Source organism: Penaeus vannamei, chromosome 18 (genome assembly GCF_042767895.1).
Source record: "Penaeus vannamei isolate JL-2024 chromosome 18, ASM4276789v1, whole genome shotgun sequence".
Lineage (NCBI taxonomy): Eukaryota > Metazoa > Arthropoda > Malacostraca > Decapoda > Penaeidae > Penaeus > Penaeus vannamei.
In genome coordinates this window covers 7,250,499-7,262,998 of record NC_091566.1, presented here as the reverse complement: position 1 = coordinate 7,262,998, position 12,500 = coordinate 7,250,499, and the positions used below count along the sequence as shown (strand labels likewise).

Sequence of the window (12,500 nt, the reverse complement as noted above, 5' to 3'; positions counted from 1 at the left end):
TTGATGACTCGAGCTTTGCTTTAGAGAATAAATCTAAAATCATATAACTTGAGAAAATAAATATGTACGGAGGAATCGAATGCAACTGAGGATGTGTTCGAAAATGCTTTTCGCTCGAACAAATAAAATGCTCTTCCTCTGGATTGGCACTGGCTTCTCCTTCCATATTCAGAGACTGGTAATGTTCGACGTCTGAGGAGTCTTTCTTTATCACGTGTGTTTCAGCTTGTACCGAGTCATTTGTTTATTACTCTATAAGGATGTGAAACTAGTGAAGAATAGGTAGGTGTCTGTACCAAAAGCGTTAGATACCAGAAATATGCAAACGAGCTTATCCATATTTTTGCGTAGCTTCACACCATCGGTTTACACGTTTCTCGTCTTATTAAAGAACCTATCACACTAGTACTTTTTCCGTCAATCTATGTCTTTCCGTCTGAATTTGAGACTTTCCTCAAGTATCGTTTGCAAACGGAACGCCTCCCAGACGAAGACGGTTACGACCGTTTCCATCTGACTAATTTCCGTCTTGATCTTGTGCTATTAATAAATTAGATAGGGTGAGTGAATGTAAACATAAGCTAATATTTTAGAGCATTCGTATATACAATATGCATCATCATATTTCTTTGAAATAACGTAATATGTATGAGAATGTTCGTGTGATTCCCGGAACCTCACTCCGATAGCGCCATGTTTGTTTACATGGGTCAGTCATACGGAAAGTTTATTCGGAAACGAAAAAAAAAAAAAAATGACGGGAAAATTGATAGTGTGATTGGGCCTTATTTTATTAGTTTTCATACGCGCAATAACCACTGGTATAAGTGGGATAATGGGGACTATTTTTATAGGATTGAAGTTTGGGTAAAATTGTTTTCACCTTAATTCACATTATTATCATTATTATGATTAATATGATTGTTATTATAAACGTGATTATCATTAATATTTATAATGATTATTATCATCTTTATCATAACCATTATCATCACTATCATCATCATTATTGTTATTTTATTAATATTGTTATTATAAATATCATTATTACTATTATCATTATTATTATCATCATCCTCATTATCATCATTTTCGTTATTGTATTATTCTTATTATCATATTCTTATTCTTATTCTTGATATTATTATTACATCTATCATTATTATCATTATTATGATCCTTAATATTTATTATTATTATTATCATACCTCATCATTATTGTTCTTATTGTATTATTATGATTTTTCTTATAAATAATATTGTTATTACAATTATTACTTTCATTTTTATTACCATTATTATTATTATTATTATTATTATTATTATTATTATTATTATTATCATCAGTCGCAGTATCATTATTATAATTATTAGTGGCATAATCATCATCATCATTATTATTGAATACATATGAAAATAACATAACGAAATTTGCAGTTACAGACTAGTAATTCTCATACAAGTATCTTATCACTCCAATAAATTGGATGGTTCAATATCGTTCTAAATTATTCCCATCATCTCTTTCCCATAAAACCAGGAGACTAAACGGAACATCCATATCATTAATAACAGCTGATAATAATAACTGATAATTATGTTACATAATGTTATCAGTATCACAAACAGTTAGTGTTGCAACATAATAGTGCTATCATAAGAAAACAATACTAACTATCAATATCACAAACAATTACAATGTTGCAGCATAACAGTGCTATCACAAACAATCACAGTACTAACAGTATGTCTACCAACGCAGAAATGTATAATAACTGATAATTATTAAGTTACATAATAATGCTAACAATATCACAAACAATTAGTGTTGCAACATAATAATGCTCTCACTAACAATTACAATACTAACAATATCTCTACCAACGCATAAATGTACAAATGATAATTATCAAGTTACATAATAATGCTATCAGTGTCACAAACAATGTGTTGCAACATAATAATGCTATCACTAACTATCACAATACTAATAATATCTCTACCAACCCATAAATGTACAAATGATAATTATTAAGTTACATAATAATGCTATCAATATCACAAACAATTAGTGTTGCAACATAATAATGCTCTCACTAACAAACCACAATCCTAACAATATCTCTACCAACGCATAAATGTACAAATGATAATTATTAAGTTACATAATAATGTTATCAGTGTCACAAACAATTAGTGTTGCAACATAATAATGCTATCACAATCACAATATTAATAATATCTCTCGTCAATGCTTTCCCATAATTCCAGGACCATCAGCATTTCCTCTGTCATTACCACGCGCCCTGCGTCTCCTCACCTCGGCCGCCCATCACACGACGAGGTGTCTTTGTCTTGGCTTCGCGTGCACGGGAGTCGAGCTGCAGCGGCTGACACACACACACTCCGTCTCAGGCACCGAGGGAAGCGTGTGTGCGTGAGTGTACTGTACGGTTTGGAAGTGCACACGCACGCGTTCGGGTTACGCCTGCGTGTACGTGAGTGTGCGTGTATGCGTGTGTGTGAGTGTGTGTCAGTATGCCAGCTGTTCCATGCATTTCCCAGCGGAGGGGGAAGAAGAGGGGAAGTCTTACTCGGGAATCATCATTGCGATACACATTTTTTTTTTCCTTATTTCCCCTCCCTGCTCATCTTCGCCGTATCGACCTCCTTCTCAGAAATTTCCGGCGCAGTTTTGCCATCGATTCGCGGCAGAAAGAGTCGATGTGAACAGGAGCTCCGGTTCGGTTTGAGAGCGCGCGGTTCGCCTGGGCGTTGCCGAGCCCCGGTCAACTTGGCAACAGTCCCGTGCAAGAGCGACATAAACACACTTGTCCGGCGTGTGCGTCCGCGGGGCCAAAGCATTTTCTTATTCCCTCCGGTTGATTCATAAATTATTTTCTCTGTGTAACAGCTCACGAGTTATTGATCTCTCAGTGTTTATTGATTCATTTACTCGTTTTCTTTTTTTCCTTTTCTTCTTGTTCCTGTTCCTGGTAAATGTCAATTCTTTTATTTATTCATTCTTGTAGTTTCCCGCTGGCTGACGACCGGCGCCCAGCGTGCACGCGCCTAAACATTTCCCGGAAATTAAAGTTACCAGTTAGTACCCTCACACACCCAAGGCAGCTCGGCGAAGTGCGCAGGGACCAAAAATGCACACTTTTAAAGGCACGTTGCTAAATGTTGAGCGTGCGTAAAGAGTTACGGGAAGAGGGGAGGGGATGTTGAAAGGGGGGGGGGGTGCCCGCAGGGATAGGGGAAAGAGTAGGATAGGGGGCGGCGGGGGGGGGGGGGGGTAGAGGTTGTTCTCAATGAATCACCGCCGGTAACATTTGAGGGGGGGGGAGGGGAGGGGGAGGGATATTGTTCCCTCTCTGACCAACCCCTCTAAATCGACACCGCATCTTTAGACAGCAGAACCGCCCTTTTGATGTCTCTTCTCCTCCGCCCAGGCTGAGGATTCCGGTCAGAGACGCGGTTAAAATAGCAGTGATTCGAGACTGCGCCCAAGAAGTGACGGTGCACGCGATGCAGCGCCTGTGGAGTATGTGAAGCATCGTCGCCGAATCCCCAGGACAGACAGGGTCGTGGTGGCCGGGAGGGGCGAGAGGGAGGACGGGAGGGGCGAGGGGAGGGCGGGCGGGGAGAGGACCGACAAGGGGACAGAGGGAGGGAGGAGGGAGGATGGGAGGGTCGATATTTTGGCGTCGGTCTGCGAGGTGTGTTATTCGCTTAGTCTTGCTTGTGGCTTCTCCACGGCGTGACCCCGCGTGTCGGCCTCGCATCGACGCGTCACTCGTGGCCGGGCTCAGGGCGTCCTCCTGCAACAAAGAGCAATAAAGAGCATTTCGCTCGCCCGTGAACGCTGTGTCTTATGCCTTCAATGTTAGTTTGTTAGAAAAGAGAAACTTTACCATAGTGCTTTTATTACATGACTCTTTAAACCCGTTCTCGTCCCTCCCGAAATTACTATGGAAATTCACGAGGCGAAGGCTGACTTCTCGGAGGATATTGTGCTCGCGTACTTGAAGCAATGCTCGGAGGCCGTCGGGAACCTGACGAGTGACCTGACAGTCGGCGACGGCGAGAGGTTCTGCAGCAGTGACGACGAGGATGCCGAGGCCGCGAAAGGCTCCTCGAGAACTGAAGAGCCAGAGGTGTTCAGCGTGAGAGTCAAAGATCGCGCCAAGTCCATTGACAGCGGTGTTTGTGTTGATCCGAGGAAAGAAAACGAGTTGCGCAAAGTCGAACAGACAGAAAACGGAGAGAGGAGGTGTAGGAGGAACCATAGCAAATCGAGGGAGAGTGAAAGCAGCTCCCAGGAAGACGGTGCTTTCTCCAGCCTGGGTGCTTGCAAGTGCCCCGACTTTGAAGACAGTGATGAGGATTGGGAAAAGCCAAAGTCTCTTGTGATGAGCTTCAAAAAGGGAGATTTATTTGCCGTAAGTGATGAGTGTGCTGTTTTTTAATACGAATGGATCTATCTACTAACTCCACCTGATTGTATAAATGTATTTCCCTCTTTTTCTCTCACCGTTTAACTGTGGTTACGGAAGGCTGATACTAGTGCAACAGTCGTATAATTGCAGTAACATTCGTACAGTCCTTTCATAGTTTTACAATCACCTGATACAATGCTAATTCCACTATTGCTATTGTTACATCCTAGGTCCTTTTAATACGGAATCATCACCATCTCTGTCAGTGATACCAGAAAAATTATCCAAATTGTTATCATTACTTGACCTTGTAATTATCTTTACTATTATTTCCACTCTCTTTGTAATAACAATGGTGATAATAGTGAAAATAATGTTAATGATGATAATCATAACAATAGTAATCATGATAATGATGATAATACCACTACTACTGATAATAAGAATGACATTGATAATGGCAATACCAATGAAAGCAATGATAATAACGTCAATAATAATAATAATAATGATAATGATGGTAATAATGATAAGGATAATGGCAACAATAAAGATAACAATAATAAAGATAGTACCATTGCTACTACTACTACTACTACAACTGATAATGGTCATGATAATGCTGATATAAATGAAAATAGCAATAATGATGATAATGTTAATGATAGTAGTAGTTGTTAACAATAATAACAATGTTAATGATGATTATGATGATGACAATAATGATGGTGACACAATAATGATAATAGTAATATTAATTATTAGAATAACAATAGTAATGATAAAAATGATAATGATAATAAAATTGGTAATGATAATGTCAATGATGAATTATACTAACGGTAATAATAATGAAAAATGGTATTGACAATGATGATACTAACAATAAAAACAATAAATACTTGATAAAAATTATAATAATAATATCAGCAATCGTAGTACCAGTAATGATGATGATATACATGAGCAAAAGAACATCGTCATCACTATCATCACCATAAGTATCACCATCATTATCATCTCCATCTTCATAACACGACTGGCATCACCATAACCAACCATCTCATCACCATAGCCATGACCACCATCATTACTCTCCCATCACCACCATTATCATCTTCACCATCACCATTAGACACCATTTCCAAAATTCTTATTACAAATGTGGCATTTCGTACCGTAATTATTTCTATATCACACATTATGACTTTATGAATTATCAATATTTTTTTTCTTTTCTTAACTGCCAAATTCGAAAGCAAAGCCTCTGATTACCTAATGGCAGTTTATATTAAGGAAATGTCAGTTATAGTTGGGACCGCATGGCAGTTTCTGATATAGTAGTTTTACATATATGACTTGATATTTTCACTGGTATAGTAGGTTTACATATATGACATGACATTTTTACTGGTATAGAAGTTTTACACATGACATGACATTTTCTCTGTCATAGCAATTTACATATATGACATAATATTTTCACTGATATATTACTTTTACACACATGACATGGCATTTCCTCTGACATAGCAGTTTTACATATATGACATAAAGATTTCACTACTATAGTTGTTTTACATATATATGATGTAACATATTCACTATTATAGTGGTTTTACACATACGACATGGCATTTCTGTTGTATAGCACAAACTCTTAGGGATATGATGACATCTCAGCATATATGGTATAACGTCTCTATGGACTACGTGATTTCTCTGTATATAGGGCAGTGGTAGTTCCAAATATATGACACGTTATATTTAAGTGAATAACTCACTTCTATAACCATCTATAATTATCTTCTATGTAAATGGTGTAAAGAAATGAATATACAACACACATTTACATACATAACGTGACATTTCTATGCATATTTTTTACATAATATAGAATTCTACATTTATGATGTATAATGTTATCTCAGTAGGTCAGGATGGTAATACTGGTAATAATGATTATCGATGCTATTTTTATTATCGTTATTGTTATCAATATTGTTGTTGGTGCTGCTGTTACTGTTATCATTGTTAGTATTATTATTATTACCATTGTTACTGCTTTTGTTTTTTTTATTATTATTATTATTATTATTATGTAGGGCATTATTGTTATTATCATGTACATTATTATCGTTATTGTTATACCTATCATAATTATTATAATTATTATCGTTATTGTTATTATTATTATTATCATTATTATCGTTATTGTTATTATTATTATTATCATTACTATCATTATTTTTCATTATTGTTATCATTATTATCATTTACATTATTATTATCATCATCATATCACAAGTAGTAGCAGTCACTGTCATTATGATTCTTCATACTTTTTATTATCATTATCAGTTCACCATTATCATCATCACTGGTATTATTGTTATTGTTATCACTGTTATTGTTAGTATTACTGATGTTATTATCATCATCAACATTATCCTTATCAATATGAAGAGCATCATCATTGTTATCATCATCGTCATCTTCATCATCATCATCATTCTCAGTAAGGTTTTTGGCAAAGACTGAACCTTTCTCAATTTACTATTCACAACTATATCCCAGACAATAAGATATCTAGGAAAGAAAAAAACTACAAATTGATTTATAGTGTCCATATAATAATTGGTATTAACTTGTACACATTGATACTAAGGAATTTATAGCATCAATATCAGTCAGCTGATGCATTGCGCTGTAAGTACTGCCTTGAGTTTCCGATGATGCAATAACGGCAAATTTTTGCACCGTCATCGAAAGAAGGAGACTTTTGTCATTACTTTTGTTGTGAAGCTTACAGTAAAAGGACTGGTGTTTTGTGTTTGTTTGTTTTTTCTATATTTGTTATTTATATTGCATGATTGCGATTTCAATACGTTGTTTTTCTCTATATTGTTTACGCAAAGAAAGCACATGATAATTGATGCAGTCGCACCCTTTAACTCCTCTTAACGCAGACACATGGAAAGACTTCAAAAAGACGTCTCCCACAAGATGACGCAATCTTACTCTAATTCCTCAATCGCCAAATTGCTCATGTTCCGGGTAGAATAACCGTAGAACGTCTGATCCAATGGTAAAAACGACTCTTTGACGGTTCATTCCACACGAGCGAGTGTCGTTTCTCGCGATGTAGTTCGATGTGTGAAGCTTTTGGTTCTCCTGCGGTTATTGAACGATGGGTGGAAGGCTGTGTTAAGCTGAGATTATGTCAGCTTAATATATCCCCAAGATTTTTTATTAGTTGAGCGAAAAGTGTATTTTGAAGACTTTAAATGAGTTTAGGCAGGTCCGATGTCTGGGCAACGGAAAATGAGATGTGGTTCGGCTGGGGATTCGAACGGCAGGAGGGTCAAAGCTACACGATGGTAGGTGTGAACTTTCGCCCTCTCTCGTGTTTGGTGTTGTAAGGGTCTCGGGTGTTGTGTGGTGGTGCAGGTGATACCTCTTTAATGTACGGGGAATGCAATTACAGGAGTGAGAGAGAGAGGAGTAAAAGTTTGTGTGTTCTGTTTTGCTGCACACAAAACAGAACGCACACACACACACACGCACGCACGCACCCACACACACACACACACACACACACACACACACACACACACACACACACACACACACACACACACACACACACACACACACACACACACACACACACACACACACACAACACAGACACTCATACAACACACTAACACACACATGCAGGTGCACGCAAGTCACACTCAGACGGGATCACAAGTTTCATCCTCATTACCTCCCTTCGCACTCACTCTAACCTCCTCACCCTTCCCTCGTCCTCGAGTGTTACTCCTCATACTCCAATTACCCAAACACTCGGCTAGTGTTCGCCCCCGCCGAGTCGTGCTTCGAATTCAAGGTTTTTTATTTGAGAAACAGGAAAGAGGGTGGAGGTAGTGGTGGTGGTGGAGGTGGAGGTGGAGGGTGGAGGTAGTGGTGGAGGGTGGAGGTAGTGGTGGTGGTAGAATTGGAGGTAGAGGTGGTGGAATTTGAAGTGGAAGTGGAGGTGGAAGGAGTGTTGGAGGTGGACGTGGAAATAGAGGTGGTGGGAGTTGAAGTGGAAGTGGAGGTGGAGGTAGTGTTAGAGGTGGAAGTGGAGATGGAGGTGGTGTAAGTTGAAGTGGAAGTGGAGGGGGAGGTATTGGTGGACGTGGAGGTGCTAGTGGTGGTGGAGATGAAGGTTGAAGGGGCGGGGGTTGAAAATGAAGGAGAAAGTGTAGGTGGTGTTATAGGACAAGAAAAGAGAAGGAGGAGGTGGAAGTGAAAGGTAGAGATGGTGTTGGAAGGAAAGAGAAGAGGAGAAAGGAGGTGATGTAGATAGAAGTAGCAGAAGGAGAGGAGGAGAAGGAAAGGAAAGAGTAAGAGCAAAAGGAAAAAGTGGAGCTGAAGAAAAAAAAATCGATTTGGAGGAGGCAAAGGCAGAGATGGAGAAAGGGGGGGGGGCAGGAAGTAGAGGTTTAAGTGCAGTATAAGTATAAGTATATAAAATATAAGTCTAGGAGGAGGTAGTGGTGGGGGAGGAGGTGGATAAGGTGTTGGAACAAGAGGAGGGGGAGGAAGAGGAGGAGAGAGACAGAGAGAGAGATGTCATTACAGGTCAAGGTAGAGGCAGAGAGGAGGTGAAAGGTTGATGAGGTTGTCTTGAAGTTAATTTTTTTTCGTTTTGATTTTCAAATTATCCTTCCAAGTTTGAGGGTCTCTGTCGATTTTTGTTTTTTCTGTCAAATATTTTCAGTTCACGCATTTTTTTTTGTCTTTGTCTTTCTCCGGTGCATTCCATCCCTCTTCTTCTCCTGTATCTATTCATTTATCTCTCTATGTACATCTTTGTCTCTCTCTCTACCTCTCCTATCCACTTTTTTGTCCTCATCAACTACTCGTACCTACTCTCCTTATTTATTAGTCCAGGTTATCTATTATCTAAATAAATAAATAGATAGTAAAAAAAAAAAAAAAACGATCGTGTTGCGTGTGTATACCAGAGCGGACAATTAGAGACTCAACTGATGGTTAAATATTGAATGTTTGATGGATGTAGATTGTATACTGACTTATGTATATGCACACCGTCCCTCTCGCTAAAACAATGTACGATTTTTCTGCCTAATTCGTCTCTGTCACACGACGTTGCAATAAATAGTAAAGGCTCATCGCGGTATAGCATGATGCATACATCGCCTGCAACATGACACCACGTATTTGTATCACGGCGTGCAACATCATGCCCCCCAAAAAAAACCTGCATCATAGCCCACTGTAAATACCCTACACCACAGCAACACCACATACCTTCACATACATGACTAATAACCGTGAAAATGGCCTTGTCACGCTCACCATAACACAACGATCACCATAACACAAAGAGGAATTATTAGAGGAGCCAGACGACGACCCGGAAGTAGGGTTTATAATGACTGACGGAGCTTGGTGATGGCAAAGGGGCGTGTCCGGGTTCTGAGGCGAGGCAGAGAGCGCGAACCTCTCCCGCCTGCGATTGATTGCGTGTGGATTTTTGGAAAAGAAATGTTTGAGATTTTTTAAAGGGTAGCCAGGTAATGCGATGTATATATATATATATATATATATATATATATATATATATATATATATATATATATATTGAATATATATATATGATTATATATATATGAATATATATATATACATATATATATATGTATATATATATATATATGTATATATATATATATGTATATATATATATATATATATATATATATATATATATATATATATATATATATATATATATATATATTATTATACGCGCACACACACACACACCCATATATATGTGTGTGTGTATATGTATATATATAAACTCATACCTACATATATATACATAATATAAATATATATATTAAGATATATATAAATATATATATACATATATATATATATATATATATATATGTATATATACATGCATATATGTTTATATAGATAGGTAGATAGATAAGATAGATAGATAGATAGATATACATAGATATATGTATATCTACATATACTGTATCTGTTTGCAATGGATGCCCATTTTGGGCACACACAAGTAGATTGGTCGGTGCTTCAGCAGTTGTGTTTAGAAAACGGCCTCTTTTTCCTTTTTTTTTTAACAGTGTCTCGTTCAAAATGTTAGAGTCCTCTTTACTTAACTATAACCTTCCTGTAGCATAGTTGTAGAGCATAGTCATGTCGCCCCTTTTCCTTCTTTTATCGAAGTAGTAAGTCTTATTTTCCTTAATCTATTTCTTTGAAGTCTTCCCAGATGGTCAATAAATTTTATAAGGGTAAAGTCTATACTACTACACCATGCTTTATAGTAGGTTTTATGATGGTCGTAACGATATCTTTTACCATATATTCGAGTGTATGTGTGTGTGTGTGTGTGTATGTGTGTGTAGGAATGTGTGTGTATGTGTGTAGGGATGTGTGTGTGTGTGTGTGTGTGTGTGTGTGTGTGTGTGTGTGTGTGTAGGGATGTGTTTGTGTGTGTGTGTGTGTGTGTGTAGGGATCTGTGTGTATTTGTGTAGGGATCTGTGTGTATGTGTGTAGGGATCTGTGTGTGTGTGTGATTGTGTGTGTGTGTGTGTGGTAGCATGGCAAAGAGTCAAAACAAAATCTATATGAAGCATAGTCCCCAACCGCAGGTAACATTTAATTCACGTTCAAATCTTGAGGAACTGCATGGCCAAATTCGCTCCGAAGTTATATATGATAATTAACTAATGATATCAGATGTAATGTCTGATTTGATTCAATCACGTTTTCTCATGGAAAAAGAATTACGTTTTGGCTCGACTTTGAGAATAATTCTGCTGACTCTTTTCATTGTAAGGGAACTAGATTCGGTCCCGCCAGTTGGGTCAGCTCCGTCGCATGGTATAACGTACTGCAAACCGTACTCCGTCGCGTGTTAATTCGACGACTAGAAGACACAGCGAATAACACGCTCGTGCGAACAGCCGTTATGCCGGATATTCTTAGGAAGGGGGGGGGGGGTCGTGAGCTCTCAGGGGTACGAAGGAAGGTTTCCAGAGTTACGAAGGAAGGTTTCCAGGAGTAGGAATAGTTTCCAGAGTTACGAAGGGAGGTTTCCAGGAGTAGGAAGAAAGGTTTCCAGAGTTACGAAGGGAGGTTTCCAGGAGTGCAGAGAGGAAGACATAGTTGAATAGCGAAAATGTTGACAAGTTTACCTCTCATGTCCGTTGTGGTTGTCTAAAATACTATATACCGGTATATTGCTAAGAATATCAATATATAGTTGACAATATTTTTTTTTTCCTCCAGTCTATAGCCATTTCGTACAGAATTTTACGCTGACACAGAACCACAGTCTCATATCCAAACTAAAATGTATTCAGATTTACCTCCTACCTATATTTACATTGGCTGAATTGTTAGTATTTGCTAACATGTTGAAAAATCTGTAGTTTAATTTATTCAAGAACATTCAGTGTAGGGCTAGTCTGTATGGAATCAGTGTCGATAGCATTTCAGCGTAATTATTTTAGTGAAATATGGGATTGTTGATCACGCTACGAAATTTGAGCAAGACTGAATGTTTAGAAATGTGTGCAGCCACTCCACGTAAAGAACATTACTAACATAATTCTGTGCAATAATTCCGTAAGGATTAAAAGTACTTTATATCACGGTCTTATATTTCATCGATCGAGCTAGATTCACGAGCAATATGTTTCAGTTTAATTTACTGTTTACTGAGTATCAAGAGTATTATTCATTTGTCAGCTGTTTTTCGTTTAATGTTGGTACCTATATTGATACACATTAATATGCCCCGGGAATAGTGCTGGCTTCAGCTTGTTAATTCCATGAAATTACAATGAAAATATCTCTCTCGGTCTCTCTCTCTCTCTCTCTCTTTCTCTTTCTCTTTCTCTCTCTCTCTCTCTCTCTCTCTCTCTCTCTCTCTCTCTCTCTCTCTCTCTCTATCTCTCTCTCTCTCTTTCTTTCTCTCTCTTTCTTTCTCTCTCTCT

At 38.0% G+C, this 12,500-nt stretch overlaps 1 protein-coding gene across 1 annotated transcript in view; it reads left to right on the top strand.

Annotated features, from left to right (window-relative positions):
* The first annotated feature begins 3,959 nt into the window (after positions 1-3,959).
* Positions 3,960-12,500, top strand: part of LOC113803583 (uncharacterized) — a 319,431-nt gene continuing 310,890 nt past the window's right edge. The window contains exon 1 of the mRNA XM_070132795.1: positions 3,960-4,445. Coding sequence (XP_069988896.1) covers positions 3,975-4,445 — 471 coding nt within the window. The 5' untranslated portion in view covers positions 3,960-3,974. The remainder of the gene's footprint in view (positions 4,446-12,500) is intronic.